Genomic DNA, 21958 nt, shown 5'->3' on the forward strand with positions numbered 1-21958 from the left:
AGATGAAACAAGATGGAGGCGTCAGAGTTTAGTGATTTCTCTTTAGTCTTTGGCTGAAGACCAGGAGCCATTTCTGCTGCTAGCGCTAGCAGGTTTGTATTGTTTTGCTTGCATTTACCCAGGATGCCCTGTGCTGTAGTCCACTTCCTGCTTGTGGAACAAACTGTCCGGTCCGCTTGGCGTTCACGCATGCATTCAAAGTTCACTTAATCAAACTGAGACGGAGGTTAATAGGCTGCAGTGTGAATGTTGCCATAGCTGCTGGAGGCGAGTGAACATATCCCATGTGTGTGAGTCTGTGCGTGTGTGTGTGCGTGTGTGTGTGAGTCTGTGTGTGTGTGTGTGGGTGTGAGTCTGTGTGTGTGTGTGTGTGTGGGTGTGAGTCTGTGTGTGTGTGTGTGTGTGTGTGTGTGAGTCTGTGTGTGTGTGTGTGTGTGAGTCTGTGTGTGTGTGTGTGTGAGTCTGTGTGTGTGTGTGTGTGTGTGTGTGCGTGTGTGAGTCTGTGTGTGTGTGTGTGGGTGTGAGTCTGTGTGTGTGTGTGTGTGTGTGTGGGTGTGTGTGTGAGCTCTTACTTGACTGGACGGTGAGCCGAGCCACAGTCACAGGGATGATGGTCCTGGCTGCAGTGTACTGGGCGTAGCAGAAGTAGTCGCTCCTGCTGTCGCTCTTGATGAGGTTGGCGAAGTACAAGTTTCCGTCCAGGCCGATCATCACTCTCTCATTCTGGGGAATGTGGCGCATCTCTGTGGGAAACCAGAGAACAAGCCTCTAAATCCAGAACCATAAACTATTCAGTCAGTCAGTCACAGCGCCACCTGCTGCCCAAACTGTGAAAAGGCTGAGATTTATAGCCTGTCTCAAAGTATTCCTGGATAGACGGAGGTACGTTTGCATCACCAGAGAAACAAATAAGACAAAACCAGAATAACTTCAAAAGTGGAATCGTCCAATCAGCATCGCCTCTGGATTCCAGTGAAACCAGCCACTTCCCTTTGCTAACGTCACGTTTATTCATTTGTAGTTGTGTTTAGTGAATTGTTGAAGTGGTTTTTACTTTATTATAAATGAAATAAATACCTTTCCTTCAAGCAAACCACACCGATTTTACCCGGTTTATCAAAAGGCGAGAACAGAAGGAAATACTGACTGGTTCCCATCCAGTAGATTTGAGGAGGCGTCGACCTCTTCGGAGGGTCACAGGTCAGGATCAGGCTCTCTGACTCGTACGCAGTCTTATCCAGTTTGTTTTCTTTTGGTACAAACGGATGAGCTGAAACACAAAACACCAGAAAAATCTCTCACATGTAATGATGATGACGTAATCATCCGGATCAATTTAAAACCTAATGAACCTTTAATACTGGAAAACATTTTACCATAAATAAACAACAAATAAAATGAATTATAAAGTGTCTGTAACGCAAATTATCCTTCATAAAAAGGTTTAATTGAGACAAAAACACCAGACTGAAGAATTTCATCATCCAAGAGAAAAACAATAAATCATGCAGATGGAAATTATTGATCTTGCTTTAATTGATCATGCGGTTAATTGATTTATTGCTTATTGCACCACAGAGGGTTAAACTTGGACCTCCCACCAGCAAAACTGCAACCTCATGCCTGAGCGATTATTCTGTCCTAGGTTGCCAGGGCAACAGCGTAGTCGGGTCAGGCGGTGGGTCCAGACCGACCGGAACCAGAGCGGTTTTCCTGATCCCTCCTGTGAGACTCACGCTCCACTTTGACCTCTACGGTCTGTGTCATGGCGGTGCCCAGGTGGTTGGAGGCGAAGCACTGGTAGACGCCGGCGTAAGACTCCAGCTCCATCGTTTCTTCGTTTTCTGAGGCGTTAATCTTTCCATAACCGACCTTCTCTGTGCCGAACTGGACCCCGTCCTTCACCCAGCGGATCCTGCAGGCAGAGGAGGGAGAAAGGCAAAAGTAACACGGCAAACAGGCTGGGAAACGGTTGCTGCGGCGACCTGAAGGTCAGAGGGAGGAAGTGGACAGCAAACAGGACGTCAGCGTTTTGTCGGGGAGGCGGCGCACTCACAGCGGCGGCGGGTTGCCGGTGGCGTTGCAGGTCAGAATCACGTCTTCTCGGGAAAACGCCGTCAGCGATGTGGGAACCTCCATCAGACTGGGAGGCTCTTGCACTGACAGAACAAGGAAAGCACAAATCACAGAGGAACAAATAGCACCGCTGCTGGTTCCCAGCATCCCACTGAACTGGTTTTAAAATAATCAACAGTCACTAAATACTCCAGGATCCAGACTCTGACTTCTTATACTGGGTCTGAGAAAAGGTTCAGACAATTTTAAGGTTCTTCTTAAGACCCATTTTTATTTTCTTATTTTATATTTATTGACGTTTTTTGCAAAGTAGACATGACAATAACATACAATATCAGCCACAGAGTACAAAATAAACCGTGAACAATATTTTAAAAATCAGAAAAAAATCAGAAAATTGTTTTGTCTGTTTGCCTAAACAGACAAAAAATAAGTAAATAAAAATTAAAATAGCTGAAAAAATTAATTAACTAACAGTGCAGGGAGACTAGAAGATATTTAAGTCTTTGAAATTTAATTCAGAAAATTGACTTATTCACATTTGAACATTAAAAATTCTTGTTTAACCAAATCCTGGAGATAAAACAAAATTAATGAAAAGTTAACACAACTGACTGCTGCAAGTAATTAATCTGCTTCCAGATTTATGTGACTTAAAGAAGTTAATAAAAACTAAACCGGCTGAAATGTTTTACAGTGTGCTAAACTGGAAACAGTTTAAAGAAACAGTTTGTGTTTTATGAAACCTTTAACATGAACAAACATGATTAATTTATCTTAAATGTCAGTCATCCTGAGTGCAGCATTAATCCAGGTAAATCCAGGTGAAACCCGACATTCCCATGAACTCAGGAACATTTCCAGATTAAAGTTCTTTAATGTGGGATTAAATCTGTTTCTCTTGGCCTTGGCTTCAGCTGGAAAACTAATCTGTGTCTCATCATTTTTGCATGAGAAGACTTTATGAATGGAACATTGTGCTTCAGACGTTTCCACACAGAACCTGCAGTGAGAGCCGATTGCTGCAGCCAGGAAGCAGACGCCAACGTTTTCTCACTCAACTTACTTTGAATTAAACTCAACTGTGACAGTCAAACTTCCAGATTTTCATTCATTCAATGGAAATTCATTTGCAGACACCAACCAAAAATTATGAAAATGATATAATCTGCCTAAATGAAAGTTATAATGTAATGCTTTATATTTATGACATCTCGAAATAACAGATATTGTTGTTCCTGCTTGCGGTAAAAACAACAATAAAAACCACTTACTGGGCGGTAAATTATCTGTTTGTCCACACGGAGGCGTAGAAGAAGAAAGAGAGGAAACAGACATGTTTAATACGGTTCAGATTCTGACCTGCAGGGTTAACCTTCGACCTTTTCAGCCATAAAAACAAAGAGCAGACTGAGAGCAGTTGATACTGGAATCTGAGCTTCAGCCCATTAATGTGTCCAATCAGATCAACAGCTGAAGTTTTCTGTTTATCACCTACAAACCGATAAACTCAGAAAAATACAAGTGGTGCTAAAATGGGAGCAATAAAAGTTTTCACTGCAACTTTAACTTTTTCTGCAGTTTGACTCGTTGCAGCTGAACTTTATGATGTGAAGTGGAAGGAAAAGTTTTCACAAGCGCAGAATCTGAAAATAAGACTCACTCCATCGCTACTAAATAAAATCCAGAGCAACTAATGGTGACTGGATGTCCCCAGTTTGTAAAATTTGGCTAACTTCCTGTGGCTGATTAAATCCTAAACAGACAGAAATGCTTTGGGATGTTTTCAGCTCTCAGAGTTCAGTGGACTCGGTTTGATTTGGGACCAAAGTTGCAACATTCGTCAAATTTTCAAACCAACCAAATTCTTTGAGGAGCTTTGAGCAAGCAGATCAAAAACTGCTGCAAAACCACAGAGCAGGGCATTCTGGGTAAATGCAACCAAAGCTAACATGCTAGCCTAGCGCTAGCAGCAGAAATGGCTCCTGGTCTTCAGTCAAAGACTAAAGAGAAATCCTCCAACCGCTAAATCTGACGCCTCCGTCTTGTTTCCCATTGAAAGCAGGAAGTTGCTCTCAGTGTCTTCAGAGGTTTTGTGTCGTTTCCTTCACTGGTTCTTGGTGCAGCGCCCCCACAGGCCAGGAGGGGAACAGGTTGCTCAAAGGGTTTGGTTGGTTTGTTTTCATTCCCAAACAAACCGATTGGCCTAGTCAAAGTAAAATGAAACCTATGTTGAGCTGAATATAAGTACACAACGTCTGAATTTCTAATGTTTAAATGTATGTATCCTTTCCTTTCCACCTCACATTTCTACTCCACGTTGTGTTGGTCTATTGCATAAAAAGCCCAGCATGCCTTGCTGGCTGGGCGGGGCGGGTGTGGCATGACATGAGAGAAATGTTTGGATTTGGGGGTAAAGAAGGACCAACTGTGAAGGTCAGGAAACACACTGTTTGGAGGAAACAGTTTTCTGTTTCCAGAGATGTTTGCGGCGGTGCGGTACTCACAATGCCCCGGGATGATGATGGCTCCCTGAGCAAACAGGAAGTACAGAGGGAGGAGGAGAAGGAGGGGGAGGACAGAGGGACAACGCCCCCTACAGCCCATCCACAGACGCTGAGGCGCGCACATCTCTTAATGTCCCATCAAAGGTGACAGAAAACACCCACACACTCATCAACACGGGACAACACACACCCTCCCAGGTTAGGCACACACTCTCCAGGGAGACGCGCTTAATTCAGTCTGTGCTGGTTTGCTTTGGTGACTGAAGCTGCTTCCCGCTTTCCACAATCCCTCCGTCTGCAGCCAACTGAGGAGGAGGAAGAGGAGGAGGAAGAGGAGGAAGAGGGTTGACCGAGAGAACAAAGAAGGATGAGAGGGGAAGAGGCCGGGACACATGGGACAGGAAACACAGATAAAAAGGAAACATCATTAATTTTATCTAACAGGACAAACAAGACATTCAAATTAACAATCATAGCTCATGAAAAATTAACGCAGAACAAGAAATCTGAATATTTAAAGAGACTTTTCTCTTCAAATCATGGATGGAAACATGACGGCTGAAAAGGACTGGAGGGATTTTGTGTTAAAAGATAAAGCAGTTTAGTCATCAAGATAACGTCCAGATCAGAGCAGCAGAAATATGATGCAGTTTTTCATCAGACAGATGTTTAATAATCAGAGGGAGAAAATGAAACCTGGACTGAAAGTGGTCCGAGTAGGAAGCTCTGAGGAACCCCACAAGTTGCTTCCTGAGTTTCCTGTAAATTCCAGAAAAATTGAAGTTGTATCAACAACTAAACATGAATCTAATTATGAGTTTGAAATTCATAACTGTAAGAATAATTGGCAAACGTCTGAGAATAAAAGTCATTAAGAGATTCAAAGTTATGAGATAAAAAACTGTTTATACAAGAAGTACCAGTTTGTATTAACATTTAGAAAAAGGAGTTTTGTCATTTTTACGGAGGCCATCTTGCTTTAGATCAGGACATTTCGTGAAAAATTGGTCGCCTTCCCCAGATTTATTGAGATGTGATGTCACAGGAAGTGAACCGCAGCTTTCAGGTTCAGAGTGTTTCTGCTTCAGTTTTACACCTGGAGGTCCTGAAATATGAAGATGAAAGGTCAGAGGTCGTTATTGGACGTGTCGTATCGTATCAGTCTGTAAGTGCTCTTGGCTCAGGACTTCTGAGACACACATGGTGTTGGAGGCGGAGGCAGCTGGCCTGTGGACCCCCTGGGGGCTAATTATTATGCAACCTGTGCCCAGCACACATCAGTCTCTCCAACACACATCCATCTTCAGGACGACTGTAATTGATGCCCGGCCCAGTCGTTAGAGGACATACTTCATGTTTTCTGAAGGGTTGCAGTAGGAGGTTGTAGCAGCTGCTAACTGTGGAGAAACCTTGATGTTAGCTTAGAGCTAACTGGGCTAACTAAGCAGCAGATCACTGTGATGCTTAAACAGCTCCAGCTTTTTCTTCATCGAGTGTTTCCGACCCGTTCCAGTGGATCTGAGAGGCTTTAGTCGGCGGAGCAGATGGGTCCAATCAGACGCTACTCCCAGAGGAGGAAGAGGGCAAGAAGGGAGGCAGTGGGGGCAATCTCATCAGGGACCAGGGGGCAGAACGGGGTGCAGGTGCAACCCAGCAAGAAATTAACTCACTGATAGATTCACTTCTGCAGGAATAAAAATCAGTAAAGGTGGACGGAGAGGCGAGGGGAAGGTGAGAAGGAAGAAAGATGAGGGTAATTATCAGACATACGAGACAAAAAATAAAGAGGTATCCCTCCCTTCCCCCCGTTTGACTGTCCATGTGGTCTAAATTCAACTGATTTCATTATTCATGAGCCTCTCACACACACACACACACACACACACACACACACACACACACACACACACACACACACACACACACACACACACACACACACACACACACACACGCTCGCAAGCAGGCGTAAGTGGTTGGTTATTTCCTGGTGAGTCCTGATGACGAACAACCAAAACTGACTGAATCAGAAACGATTTGTAAGTTTTATTTTGGTTCATTTGCATTTCAGCAACATGGCTGTTCAAAGTGCTTTACATCTTAAAAAGACAAGAATAGAAAACAATGAAAACATTATGCAGTCACCAGTTTGAGAACAAACATTACAATTTATCAAGTGACATCATCAAACTCATCAATATGTTCCGGCTATTATTAATCAAAATGATTGATTTAAACAGGTGAGTTTTTAGCCTTGATTCAAATGAACTCATGGTTTTGGCCGTTTTGCAGTTTTATGGAAGTTTATTCCACTTTAACTTCATGAATCTGAAGTTTCAGCTTCTACGTACCACATATCTGGAGCAAACTTGGAAACACCTGATAGGAAGGTTCATCGGTCTGTGGAAAGTTTAATCGTTTCGTTTAGTCGTTTCAAAGTCCTGCTGCTGTTAATTTGATGCTGTTGCGTTAAAAGACAAACACAGACGCTGCATTCAGCTTCTATGCACCACATATCTGGAATAAACAGCCGAATTACTGAGCTCCTTTAAATCTAGTCTAAAAACTCACCTGTTCAGAGTTTATTTTGATTATTAATTTAAAAAATACAAGAATAAACATATTGGATGTTTATTGATGATTTTGCTGATGTCGCTCAGGCTGCATGATGCTGTTTAGACAGTTTTTAAGATTTAACGCACTTTGAACTGCTGAAATGTGCTATAAATATAAACTCGATTGATTGATTAGTGAACTAGCTGGATTTATAGAATAAGCTGAGCTCTGAACATGGTCCGTTATTGCAGAAATTAACTCGTTAAATCCTGAAAGATAAACCAGTGTAGCAGTAGAACTGAGGTTTCTTCCAGCCTGTGAAGTTAGCATTTCCTCTGGCAGCGGTCCAAACAAATCAAGAGATTTCCCGGCAGCGGTGGAGAGCTCTGATCAGAAAGGCGAGCGCTGCCGTTAGCGGGCGTGGCCGCCTGTCGCTTCTGGCTTGTGAAAACTCTTCGTCACAAGCTGCAATCAGCAAGAAGATATTCTGGAGTCTTCCTCAGAACGTCACCGTGATTAGATCATTTAGTGGTGGGATGACATGACGTATTAGAGCCAGACTAAGGTTTTCTGTTTTATTTATTACGAGAATAATATTAGCAGGATAGATACATAATATTACCAGGACTCATGAGAAAAGAAGACGTTTGTCAGTGTGTGTGATTCTTTTTACAGAACTCTTTCTATCAAAGTCCTGCTGCTGGTTTTTGATGCTGTTGTGTTGAAAATGAGGCTCAACGAGCAGAGAAGCAGCATTCAGCTTCTGAGCTCCATTAATCTGTAACAAACTTCCAGAAAACTGAGAAACAGCTGAAACACAGAGCTCCTTTAAATCGCAGCTGTTTATATTTTGAACCTCGATAAATGCAACATTGATCAACATATTTGATGTGAATCGATGTTTTTGCTCATGACACCTGATATAATATGTTGGTTCTCAAACTGGTCACTGATGTTTTGGTGACATTTGGGTTTTTTATAGTTTTATGATGTGAAACACTTTGAACTGCCAAGCTGCTGAAATGTGATATACAAATAAACCTTTTGTTTATCCTGAAATCTAAAAAAATAAATACTATTTATTTTGGTTTTGCCATAGAAATGTTTTATATAGTGTATGTTTATAAAACTAGGGATAAGAAGGTTTTCTACTTCTAGAAAATTTAAATTTTGTTGCAAAGGCTGAAAAGGTTTCTGACCTTTGAACCCAGACGTTTATCTAAAGAACGCACCTTTATTGGGTTCTGTTGTTTCAGTAATTTCTTCATAAACATCCATCCATGAATGTTTGTCTTGCTGTCAGTCGTGTGCAGCGTTGATGGGCTTATCTCCTGCACACAGTCACACCTGGGGCGATTTACAGGCTTTCAGTAGGAAAACCTGAACCATGCATGCATGACGGGAACATGCAAACCCCCAGCATAAAATCCCACTGAGGATCTTCCTACTTTGAGCAAACGTCACCCAACATGCAGCCGACTGTTTATTCTGCTCATTATCTCTGTCACCCACCCAGGGTTCTTGGAAAACACCAAGAACCCTGGGTGGGCGCTTTAGGATCAAATATGGCCGCCGCGAAGTGGCAGATAAACTATTTATTTGAACTTCAGACTGCGTGTATCTCTTTAAAACACAGTTGGTTCACAGTTTTCTCTGATTAAGGATAGTTGAATTTTTGTGAAAATATGAGAACAGATTAACACATTTAAATCCTGATGAATAAAACGGTGGGGGGGTGTCAGTATGTGGGTGTTTTTTATGTTTTGTTGGCTGTGGATCAGAGGTGGAGGGGCTGAGTTTCAGCTAATTGATCTTCAACCTGCCAGACGTCAAAGTGTCCTTGGGTAAAACCCCCATACTGCCCTCTATATGCTAATTGCTGTGCAACGGGGTGTGCATTGTGTGAGTCTGTGTGCAAATGGGTTAATAATAGAGCGCCCGATAACGGCTCAATCTGTCTGCAGAAACAGGAAATAAGACGAGTTCATTCATCAAGAACATCTCCAACAGATAAACTCTCTCCTGACAGAAAACGTGATTTCTGATTTCACAATGTGGTCCCCAAAAAAACAAAAAAAGCTTTTCAGAGATGCTCATAAATTTAATGTTTAAATCTTAAATAAAATGTCTTTAAGACAAGCTGAAGCGTGGCTCACTGTTCGCTTGGAGGGTGACTTCAACCCCCTCCAACTCTTAGGGTGTTTATTTAAAGGTGTATCTGGCCTTAATAATGTGTGCTCTGTTAGACCTGAATGCATCTGTAAGAGAAAATGGTTTTAATAGAGAAATTACTGATTGGTGAAGGCCTCTACATCTCTATTTAATAAACAATAATATAGAAAGATAATGGCAGAAGCCAAAAACAAAACGTTAGTCAAAAATGTGAAAAATTACAAAATTCTGTAAAATAATGAATATTAATGTTAACTTAGGTTAGTCCATGGTGAATACCAAACATGTTCAGTCTGTTCAGTTCTGCCTATTCTGAGCTGTTTAGGGCCTCCTGTCACTTTAAATACACACCTGGCCACACACCGACGTTACATTTCAGAGGTTTTTGAAATGGCTCATCTTCAAGACACCAACAACCATTAATTTATTGCCAAGAACCAGATGGGTAATTTGTTTAAGTGCTTGGCTGATTCTAGAAGCCATAGAACCCAAATGGAAGAACAAAAATAGACAAAATGTGGATTTTGCATGAGTTTCCTTTCAAAATGTTCTTCCTGTTTCTCTCTTACGTTGCGTTTATGTGACATTTACAAAATCTGAAATCTAGAATCCACGCATTCATCGCTCAGAACGTTTCCTTTCTCATTCAAATTAGGCATTATAATGAAACACAATTCAAACACTTCTGGGTTACCAGCCCCCTCACATGACCGCACACACACACACACACACACACACACACACACACACACACACACACACACACACACACACACACACACACACACACACACACACACACACACATTTCTCGTAGTCACAAAGCCACTTGCCCGTGTGTGTCTGCAATTTCCTGTCCCCAACACGACAAACAAAGCAATTGCAGAGGAATGCATAAATCTGTCATTAGTGAAGGAACGCTGCTGTCTGAACAGCGACCCACTCCGGGTGGGTTCCCGCTCCAGCTGGGGTCCATCACATTTAGCCGAGGGTTTCCAGCAGAGAGGCGCGAACCCTCAGGGCAGAAACAGAGACACGTTAAGCAAAGACTTCACTCCCTTCGTTATTCCGGATTAGTCAAAAACACTAAAGTTACTCCTGATTAGTTAGGAATTAAGGTAAAAGTATAATCTGCTTTCACCTGTTTCTACAACGACATATTTGGGCCACATTAAGAAAAAAAGTAGTAAAATTCTGCCAAAAAACTTAAATTAGTCTCAGAAATTGTCTGGAAAAACAATCTAGAAAATTTCTGAGAATAATCTAAAATCAGAGTTTTTTGTGTAAATGTTTTCCATCTATAACGGCCTTAAAACGCCTTCGTATGTCATCATGATGACCTGATGTACGCTGCGGGATTTCTCTGGACTCTGATGCTTCTTGAGGTCTGAAGGACAAACTAAAGAGGAAGTGTGCTTGATCTGCCAGGCAGACTGAGGACCAAAAGCCACCTTTTCCTATTTTCTCATATCATCTGGGTTTGGTGCTGCTAAGGATTTTTAATCTGAAAGCAAGACTTCATCCCTCGGCTCTCCAATGTTCTGCTCTCTTCCTAATATTCTCAGTTTTTCTCCCAGCACAGATCAAATCAAACCGCTCACAAAGCTCTCTGCTCCCTTGCAAAAGGCCCTGATTGCAAACGATACCACTGCTGCTCATCAATATTCATAAGCGCACCAGGATGTTCGGACAAACAGAGAAATCTGAACGAAGATGAAGACGTCTCTGGAGCTGTTTCAATATTCTTTGATGCAGAAGCTGGAGAAACTTAAACGATGGTTGAACTGATTGATTGATCGATCAGAACAGGTCTGGTTCTCCATCCAGGTTTTATATTAAAGCCAAATCACTACAGAAATTGTACATTCACTGTTAGTTACGGTGCACCGATTTATCGGCCGGCTGATTTATTGGCACCGATTTCCTTAATTTTGGGAAATCAGTGATGGACCGATACTTAATGTGAAGCTGATCTTATCCACCTCAGCAAAGGACTAAAGATCAGCTGCTGTCCTCTGCTCTCCGTTAGAGAGGTTGGGCTGACAGACCAGCTCTGATCTGCATGTTTGCAGTTAACAATAGTCACTCCATTGTCGCCAACTCAGCAACATTTCAGAAAAAAAAAAAAAAAACTAGTATCGGCCAAAATCAGAATCTGCAGGTCAGGACTTTTACCAATCTGTAACCGGCAACCGACCAGAAAACTGCAATCGGTGCACCGTTTATCACCGTTATGTTATTTTTATTTAGACATTAAACACCCCCCCCCCCCCCTCTGCCTGATGGGACGTTTTATTTCTTCTTTTATTTAGAAAACCTTTTTCTTTATTTCCTGTGAAGCTTTAGCGCTCCTCAATGAGTTGGAGGGGAAAGACGTAAATTTGCTCAGTGAAATACGTCTTGATGTCCCTCCCCATCGCCATGGTAACCTCCAGCACCACACGGCCATGTATCCCTCCCCCGTCCCCTCGTCCCTGCCCCCTCCCTGCCCCAGTCCCCCGTCCCTCCCCCAGTCCCTGCCCCAGTCCTCCCATCCCCCTCTCACCACACCTCATCTCCAGAGCCACTCCCAGCATCCACTTGACTCACCTCCAAACACACACCCACACACACACACACAGACCCACACCCACACACACACACACACACCCACACCCACGCGCACGCACACACACACACACCCACACACACTTCTCCGGCCACAGACTTTTTAAATCCAATCATACAAAGGAAATCTGTAAGCCTTCCATCTGTAGCAAATCTACAAACCAAATGCATTAATTATGAGAATCAGGAGAATTATTGTCCAAATCTAAAAGGTGTTTATTTTGTTTCAGGATCAAACAGACAGTTTACCTTCCAGTGCTAAACCTGACAGTGAGTAGAAAACAGGAACATGCAGGCAACAGGAGGAGGTGAAATGGTCTACTTTATGATTTTTATTGTCCTTGAGCCTCATTTTGCTCTATGAACTACTCAACCAATATGAATAAGTTTGGACAATCAGGGAAAATGAAAAAATTGCCAGGAATTCTTAAAGTGAAGTTCTGTGAAGTTATTCAAGATGTTTTATTGTAAATCTGTCTGAGTTGTAACTTAAAGGGGCAGTGTTGAGTTATGCAGTTATTTTATTGTATAATCCAGTAACTATGTTACCTTCACTTGTTATAGAAGAAATTTGACTTCATAATTCAACACCTTAAAAGTAACTCTGTCTCTTTAAGAAGCTCCTGCTCTTTCTGAAGCTCCGCCTTCAGGGAGTCGTCACAAATGGCTCCATTAACCCTTTCACATGTTTCTATATCATTTCTCAGCGTTTCACTGAGAATAGCTCCTAGAATGAACTCTGCAGATGTTCTACCAGCTGTTTGCTCCTTCAGACTAGCCAGCACCAATTAGTGGGGACTCGTGAGGGATGAAGTTCTGAGGAGGAGCTGATGGCAGATAAACGGTTCTCCTGAAACGGTGAGATGTTTCTTCACCATTAGCACATTTAGCAGCGAGTGCACATTTCAATCATTGATTGAAAGCACCAAGCCCTGCCTCCTGGCTCTGATTGGTTGTTTTTAAAGCATTTCTTCAGATGGCAGTAGTATCTCAGGGAGATCAATTTTTGTCATAGAGTATCTGTCTTATAACAAACTGTCACAACATGGTGATAGTTTGAACAAACACATTCTTTATAAGGTTGTACACTGCAGCTTTAAATTTAAATTGTAAACTAACAAGACATATTTTCATTTGTTTCCACTGAAACAGTCAAATTAAATTCAATGGCATCCTCTTTCATAAAACTTTACGGTCCTTGTTGAAATTGAAGCACTTACATGAGGCTGCTGCTGACAAAGCAGCTACTTAGCTTGCAAATGCCTTGGGCCGGCTCCGTTTAACCTCAGCAGCCAACACAATCTCCACTTAAACACAACATGCTGCTTCTTGCCAACCTCTGTAATGATTCAGGTTTATTTCTGATTCAGGTTTTGATGGCTGGAAGCGTCAGCCTTCAGTTTGCATCAGCTTCAGGTCAAGAGGAAGGAAAAAACAGCAGCTCTCCATAAAGTCACAGACGGACAAACTGACAGACAGTCAGCTCCTGGTTTCTGGAGGAAATGTTGCAACATTGTCCAAAAAATTTGTGTCTTTCAGTCCAGAATGTGCAGCTCTTTGTGACTCTGTGGAAAACATCACCAAGCTCATCGTTTTCCCAAAACCTAACGCCACTCATTGCAACATGTTCGTGTAAAACAGGAAATAATTGTGCAGCATTTGGCTGGCTGTCAGATGAGTGACTGATGAAACAGTTAGCCAGAGCGCTGACCAACACAGCCGCCTCTGTTTTTGTGGTCACATGATAATAATAAAAAATCAGAGGTCACATATTTTACTCGCAGGATGAGTGTTTCTCTTTGTGCTTCTCTTCAGCGAATCCGTTTAACTCACTAAAGTTAGATTAGCTGCTTCTGACCAGATGAAGGCCTCAAACTCAGATAAGCTGCTTAAAACAGTCTCTAATGTGAGCTAATGTTCACTCCAACAAACCAACACACACACACCCACACACTCATACACACACACACACCCACACACACACACACACACACACACACACACATACACACACACACACTCTCTCTCTCTCTCAGAGGAAGTGGGTGACTGAAGGAAGAAAAATTAAACAGGGCAAGCCTTAATTTCATTAATACAACAACCTCGTCTTAATGGGCACAAGTGGAACAACACAGAGCACAGAAGAAAGCAGAACAACGGATGATGGATAAGCAATCCAGAGGATTAATTTAGCTAATCTCATTTAGTCAAGCAGACCTCCATCTCACCCTCATTTCTGATAAAAACCCTTTCAGTCTGCGTCTGAAACACTAAAGACTCACTTTGTAAAGGACAAGAGGCAATTCTTTCCTTTATGTAAAAAAAAAACAGAACCTGGAAGCAGAAACTGAGAAATGATACCAGAAAGTCAGAGAACTATCAGAAAATCTTGTTTTTGAGGGTAATGCTTCCAGTAGTTTTAAAATTATTTAAACATATTAAATAACAGCCTTCAGTGACCAGAAGCGCCAGCAAATAACACCTAAAAACGCTCATGACTTCATATTTTAACAGTTCAAACACTAAATTGGAGAATCCTGCAGAGGCGGACCGCTGCATCCTGGATGCACAACGGAGCGTTAACGCAGATCCTTCCAGACTTTATAACCATCACTTCTTCCAACAGACTTAGAAACTGTTTACACTCCTGCTGGCATCTGCACAGCTTTTTTAAACATTTCTGTCCAAATCTGCACATCTCCTTTTATTGTCACCTATTGTAAATATTTTGTTCACTTTTTATGCACAAATACACATGTACGTTTTGAAACTCTTTCACAAATCTGTTCACGCCTGCAGCTGACGGTGCATCCTTGGTTCCCGGTTCGGCTCTCAACAAAGCAGCAAAGTTTGAAGGAATCCAAACCGAATAAAAGTTCAAACAGCAGGAGGTTCAATAAGAAGCTTCAGTTTTTCAACTTCTACTCTGGCTTTATGTCCATGTTGTATAGATGTAGAGGATAGTCCTGTCAAAATAAACAATAAATCAATTAACATATATATATATATATGTGGTATAATAAAATAAAACAAGCTAATAATTTTTATTTAAATAATTTATTGTTTTTCTCCTTCTACCAAAAACTGGATGATAAAACTCTCAACTGGCCTTTTCTTTGAAAGACTATTTTGTTTACAGACTTTATAATTCACTTTATTTACATTTCTGTTGTTTATATATTTTGTCTAAAATGTCTTCCAGTTCCAGTGTTAAAGGTCCATTAGAATACAAAGTTTACTGAGAATATGTGACCATAATATCACTTGAAATGGTCTCAAAACAACAATGTTAATGTTTATTGCAATAACTTCTGGGACAATTTATTGTCCAGTAAAATTTGTAATTGTGCTAGGTCTTGTTGCAGCTTTAGTTTATTTCCATGTAGCTTTGATAAAAACATTTGAACCGATTTATTAAAGATGTTTACATTTCAGATCCAGTTGAGTCGAGACAGAACCAGTATTGCTCAGTTTGTGGGTATTGGTGGAAACAGAAGTGGAGCTCAGGAATCACCAGAACATTTTACTGGTTCATCTCATAAAGAAGAAATGTACTGTGTTTTCCAGACTATAGAGCGCACCTCACTATAAGCCGCACCTACAAAGTTTTCTTAAAACACTGGACATACATGTAAAAGCCAGTATCTCCGAAAAAAGGTAGCGGATTATAGTCTGAAAAATTAAAAACATTTTTAAACTAAATCTCAACATGTTATGAATAAAAATAATTAGGGAATAAAAATCTGCTGAAACCAAGATGGCTGCTTTGAGCTCCACGACAGAGAGAGCTTGTTTGGGATTACAAAGTAAAAAACTGCTCCATGTTTATTGTAGTTTTGTTCTTTATGAATAAACTCTGCTCAGTAATTGAATTAGTCGCCTGGCAGCAATAGTGAGGTCATCGCCGTCGGTTATGAAACAAACAGAAGGTCTATCAAACATCATCCAATTGGAGAAAACTGGATCATTTTCAAATTTTCTTCAACTGAAGCTTTAAAAGACGTCTTCATATTTCTACTGGCATCCAGCAGATATTCAGCTTTCCTCTTCATTTTGTTTTATTTTTATCTTCCTAATTGAAACTCTACCAGGTACCTCGCTGAGTGGTTATGCTTTTATTGCGTGGGACTTTAATAGCGCTCTAATGGAGTATTGACTGGGAAAAAAAAGAAGTCATCTGGAAGACAATAAAGAATATTTTATTTTATTGTATCGCAAATTAAGACCAGAGTATTTAAACATATGGATTACTTTCATTTTGGCTCCCTAATGACAAGATTTAAATGGGAATAAAATGAAATCAGTGAGACTGAAAGTAAACCTTCAATATAATCACAGAAACTGTCATGTTTAATAAATCAGAATATGCTTTCTGATTGAAAGTTAAAGAACCTAAAAGCAGGTATTAAGAGTCTTCATTTATTAAAATGTTTTTCTGAAATAGGAGCATCATATTTTGGCTGCATTCCCACCAGGCCCGTTTAATCCGACTCCAGTCTGTTTGTTTCTGAAGTCCGGTTCGGACCAAGCGAACTCTGGTCCTCCAAACCTCGATCTGGGTTTGGCTGAAGTGACTCTGGGTCCGTTTGAATGTGAACGTCAAGTGGACCAGAGAGCTCTTCAAAAACAGGAAGTGGACTACAGCGCAGGCATTCTGGGTAAAGCAACATGCTAGCCTAGCGCTAGCAGCAGAAATGGCTCCTGGTCTTTAGCCAAAGACTAAAGAGAAATCCTCCAACAGGAGAACGCCTCCATCTTGTTTCCATTTGATAAAAAGGAAGTTATGCTCAGTGTCTCCAGAGGTTTTAGTGTCGTTTCCTTCAGTGGTTCTTGGTGCAGCGTCCCCACAGGCCAGGAGGGGAACCGGTGGCTCAAAGGGTTTGGCTGGTTAGACTCAGCGCATTGTGAAAGTTGATAGCATCTCAGCAGACCCAACGCATGCTGGACATAAGCTGTTTCAACCTTCAGGTTAGCGCTACAGAAGCAAGTTTCCCCCCAGACTGTCGCTCTGATTGACACTAATCTGGAGATACTCAGAGCCCAGATCGATATAACACATGTTTGTACTGATTCAACCTCGTCTTCTTTTTTTAAAGAAGAAAAAACACTGTAAAAATGTATGGCAACTAACCAACAAATGGCAGCTGAATGAGGAGTTTATCTGCATTTATTTTGCCTTCAGTTCATGTTGGAAAAACAAACCCAACAAATAACTGGAAGCTGCTGTGGCAGGAACATTAATTATTCATCTGAACTCTTCTGGTTTCTGAGTGATTATACGCCCATTTTTATTTATTTTTCTCTAATCTAATCCTACATCCTTAGTTACTGGTGTTGCTAGAAGTTTGATGGTATCTATGCCTGAAGGAGACATCGACCTTTTAACCTCTGGTTCGTAATCCTGATTGAGTGCAGCTGCTAGTTTCTGTTTCTGGATGATATTCCAATGTTCCCAAAAACTTCCAAACAGAAGCAGCAAGTTTCTGGAATGGCATTCCTAAAGCTCTGACCTCAACCCTTTTAAAAAGTAATGGATTTTTAACCAGGCTCTTTTGCAGGAAACCATTTAATTTGTAAACTCCAACTTAGCCAAGAAAAAAAAAAGGTCAAGCGTTTCTGAGAATTAAGGCAGACATGTTTTGAACTCAGTGATTTAAGTATTGCTGCACCTGACTGTGGAGAAAAGGAGAGACTGAGATAAATCATTTATAAATAAACAAAACTTTTGACAGCAGAATATCTAATGTCTTGATTTAACCAAATTCTCGTCCCATTGAAGAGTCAAACCAGATCAGAAACAGATTATTCTTCACAGAAAGTAATCTGGAATAGTTAGAAAGCTACACAAGTATAAATAATTAATCACAAATTCTGCAATAGTGCATTATTTCATTCAATATTAATAAAAACAAGCGCCTGCAGATGATGGACGATGTGAGACTGGAGGAGGAGGAACTCCTCCCTGAAGCTGACAGAGTCCTGTTTCCTCCTGACTACAGGTGACAGCAGAAACTCGACTGACCCTGAGAAAAATCCAACGTCTCCATGACTGCTTTCATTTTTCCAGGCCAGACTGCCACTCCTACCTCGATCCACATGGGGATTTCATAAAGCAGACACACACACTTTGGGTCAAATTTAAATCAATGTACCTTCTGGGTTCTGCAGTCCAGATTAAGGCGTCCAGAACTCGTTTGAGTGTTTCCCAGACCAACTCAGAGACATTTGAGCTTTGCGTACCTGCGGCTGTGTTACGTAAGAGACGGTTAAGCCTCCAGCTGAGCTTCGTCCTGACACACAAACACACACTGACACCCAGACACACGCAGCGGCCTGCGAAGCCTTTGTTTTACCTCTGCAGGTGTTTCCCCGTCTTCCCGTCTTTATCCCTCTGTTTTATCCCTTCGGTTTCTCCTCCTCACATTCCTGTCTCCATCTCCGCTTCTCCTTTATCTCAGCATCTTTTCACTTCAGTCTCCTGGCTCGTTCCCTTTCTCCACTCTTTTCTTCTTGCTTTGAATCTGCAGTGGATCATAAAACACACCCTTCAGAGCTCCGTCTCCAAACCCCCCCGTTGCTCTGCTCCCAGCTCTGATTGGCTCATCCGCACCGATGACATCAGCCTCCTCCATCGCAGCCTCCCTCTCCTCTCCATCTATTCCCTCGGTACTTCGCGCCCCTCCTTTCTTCTTTACATCCATCTCTCTTGGTCCCATATCCTGCTTTTCATTTTTACTGGTGGTGAACTGGTTAGATTGTTAGAACACCACTGGGGAAAACAAAAAACACGCTCTCTGTTTGTTCCTTCAAAACGCTGCTGCATCACGTCTCTGTATGTAGGGATAAATTATTTCAGTAATCAGTAGATTCAGATTTACCTTTAAGTATCAACTGATTTTATAACAAAATTTAAAGTTTTATTGTCACAGTAAAAATTGTTATTATTATCTACAAACTATAATATTATTGTTTTGAAACCATTTTCAAATAATATAATGTAATGGCATAATGACAATGCAAGAACACATTCTCAGAGATCAATAAACTTTAATTTCTGATAAATATTTAACACTGGAACTGGAAAACATTTTAAATATCTTCAATAAATAAACAAAACTACAGAAACAACAAATAAAATGAATTATGAAGTAAACAAAATATTCCTTTCCAGAAGGACTGGTTGACTTTTATCATCCATATTTTGATAGAAAGAAAAATGATAAATCATGCAAATGGAAATTATTGAGCTCGTTTTAATTCATCAGGCAATCATTTGATTTATTGTGAAAGGCCTAGCATTATATTTAAATTAAAAACCATTCATGAAAGATGCTTTTTACATTTTCCAACTCTAGGCACTTTAACTAGTAATTTCACATTCATTTTTAAAATAAATGGAGTAAATTGTATTTTTTGTGATATGGATTTTTTGTATCAATTATAATGTTATTTTTTGCATATACTTTCACTAGTTTTACTATATGGAAATATAAAACTGTAAATTTTTTGCTGTTTGTTTTATTACATCTTCAGCCATATTTAATGTTTAAACTGTTCTGGGACAGTGAGATTCTGAAGAGATTTTCACACAATCACTAATCAGGTTTTCAGATTTATTTATTTTTTATTGATTTATGATTTTATTATTTGACTACCAAATGTTTTGCTTAAGACTAATCCTGTAAAATCTTTGGAAATGTTTTGATAATTTAATCCAGTTTAATTTCTGAATGTTAATAAATTAAATAAAGTTATTTTGTCTTCTGTCATCAGCTTGTTTCTCACTGCTGCATTTTTGTTGAACCACTAAACTTTAATCTGTTCCCACTATTACTCTGACACATTTTCTACATCCAGTCTTTTAATTTGAAGGCAAATTAAAAGACTTAGGTGACCACTAGAAGGCGCTGCCACTCGCAGTTTTAACACGATGACTGCAGATAGTTGAATTTCTTTGTTTTAGTGGTGCTGTGGGCTTCGTTCACCCTTTCTCCCATAGAAAAGATGAGTATCGCCATACATCCATCGGCCGGTACTTAATGAAGTCCATCTTCCAGTCAGTCACCAATTCTTCATAAATCTAACAGAGGAACCATGGTTTATCTGGCAGCAACTGCGTTTGCACCAATAAGAAAATCCAGACATTTTCTTTGTATGTTTTGATATTTAGTATTTTAGGAATTGTTTTTCTTTTTTTAAAGGGATTATAGCAAAGTCCTGTAATGCCTCTCAACCTATGAGAGGGAATAGACAATGGATGGGTAATTGCTTGTGTGCATTTATAAATTAAAAACCACAGCATCACAGTCATGAAATAAATTAGTCTCATATCCAGTTTGTGCTGTTGGTTGTTCAAGAATTTTTGAAATTTGAGAAGAGGATTACCTAAGATATAAAACAACAGATATATGGTGTATTTAAATTATTTTATTTCATATTTTCAGGGTTATTGTCATAATAACAAGTCATAAATGTTTTAAACCTGCTGTGGTGAGAGGAACCATATTGTTTGTTTGTTTCATTTCCTGTTTTTATTGCTGCTGTTTTTCCAGTCATTTTGGCAGCCATTTTCATTCTGGCAGCTTTTTGAAGCCGGGTGCAATATGGCGACCCATTTGTGCCCTTTTTGTCAAACATGTTGGGAGCCCTATGATAATCGTTGTGAATGCCCCCCGGTTGGATGTGGCTCGTTTGATAAAGGATGTGGCAACCCCATGTGGTGCCGCTGATCTCACTCTGCTAGAGCATATGTCGGGCTGGAACCGTGTGTCTGAGGAAAAACACTAGGAAACGTTTCTGCAGCAGTAACCAAAAGCAGACAGGAGCGTTTACAGGATAACCCAACATGGTGGGAGGAAAACTATATGAGGCAGTAAAGTCCATCTGGGATTATATCCACAGCAGCAGTAAAAGAGCACTAAAAACAAAAAATCATTTCTTTGTTGTTTAAAAACTATTTCTTTTTAAAGTGGAGCTATTTTACATCAAATATTTGGGGAATCAAACAAATTTACACAAAAATAGAATTTGCAAATAAACTTAAAAACAGCACACTTAGCAACGAGTTTAGATGGTTTATTTGCAAAAAAAGAGGTTTAGTTAGTCTTTAAATGGTGCTGGATTTTTAAGGAAATTGGTAGAAATGTGGTTGAGCCCATTAAAAACACAAAGCGATAAGATTCTGCATCAATTCCAAGTTACAGAGCACTCAAACGCCAACCAAGAAACACATTTTACACATTCAGAAAAAGATTTATGGCACACACTGAACACCATACATGTCAAACAAAATGGGAAATATCACTAAACTTCCATGGGAACAACAAAGACAGGTCTGTATTAACTATCACAATCCAATCAACCACAAATTCTGCAAAAAAACTAATTAATAATGTGATATCTCTACATGTTTAAAGTATAAATAAAATTATAAAATTTACTTATTTTGCCATTTGCTCAAGTGGCTTTTTCAGGACGAAAAAACAGTTTTATAGCCATTAATTTAGTTATTATCTGAAGTGTTAAAATAAACTTATGCTAACGACTATGATGTTTCTAATTAAAATAATAAAGCCATAATATTGTAAAGTCATGCTATTAGTACAATAAAGAGTCGTTTTAATGAGAGCAATGCTTAAATAAATAAGCGCTGACGTGACCAGACCTGTAAAAATTACTAATAACTACTTCATTCTCCTAATTTACAACCTTATTCTGGTGATCTTATCATTGAGTTCTCATGTTTTATCCTGTCCTTTCTATTATCAATAGTAAGAAACATTAGCCTGATGCTAACACACGCCGCCATTAAAACGATGCCATCGTATTTTATTAACTCACCGTCTCCTGCCGTTAACTTTGAGCTCCTCCGTCATGACGGCGTGTCTTGAACAGTAAAAAACGACTTTCTTTGCATTCCGGTGTCTTACCAACCTGATATCTGTCCATTATTACCTGCAGCTAGGCTAACAAATGGAGGGGTAAGCTAGCACAGCTAGCGAGTGGCTAACCAACGGACGTTTAATGGCGGATCATTTTGC

At 40.3% G+C, this 21958-nt stretch overlaps 1 protein-coding gene across 1 annotated transcript in view; it reads right to left on the minus strand.

Moving 5' to 3' along the window:
• The window catches only part of LOC129377018 (neural cell adhesion molecule L1.1-like), a 34779-nt gene extending 16282 nt beyond the window's left edge, over positions 1-18497 (minus strand). Inside the window, 7 exon segments of the mRNA XM_055056744.1 lie at positions 573-743; positions 1148-1270; positions 1737-1915; positions 2057-2159; positions 3351-3365; positions 4584-4888; positions 18272-18497. Of these exon segments, the coding sequence (XP_054912719.1) occupies positions 573-743; positions 1148-1270; positions 1737-1915; positions 2057-2159; positions 3351-3365; positions 4584-4707 (715 nt within the window). The 5' untranslated portion in view covers positions 4708-4888; positions 18272-18497.
• Between the last annotated feature and the right edge of the window lie 3461 nt (positions 18498-21958).

This window comes from Poeciliopsis prolifica, unplaced genomic scaffold, assembly GCF_027474105.1.
Source record: "Poeciliopsis prolifica strain line A6 unplaced genomic scaffold, Auburn_PproV2 SCAFFOLD046, whole genome shotgun sequence".
Classification (NCBI taxonomy): Eukaryota; Metazoa; Chordata; class Actinopteri; order Cyprinodontiformes; family Poeciliidae; genus Poeciliopsis; species Poeciliopsis prolifica.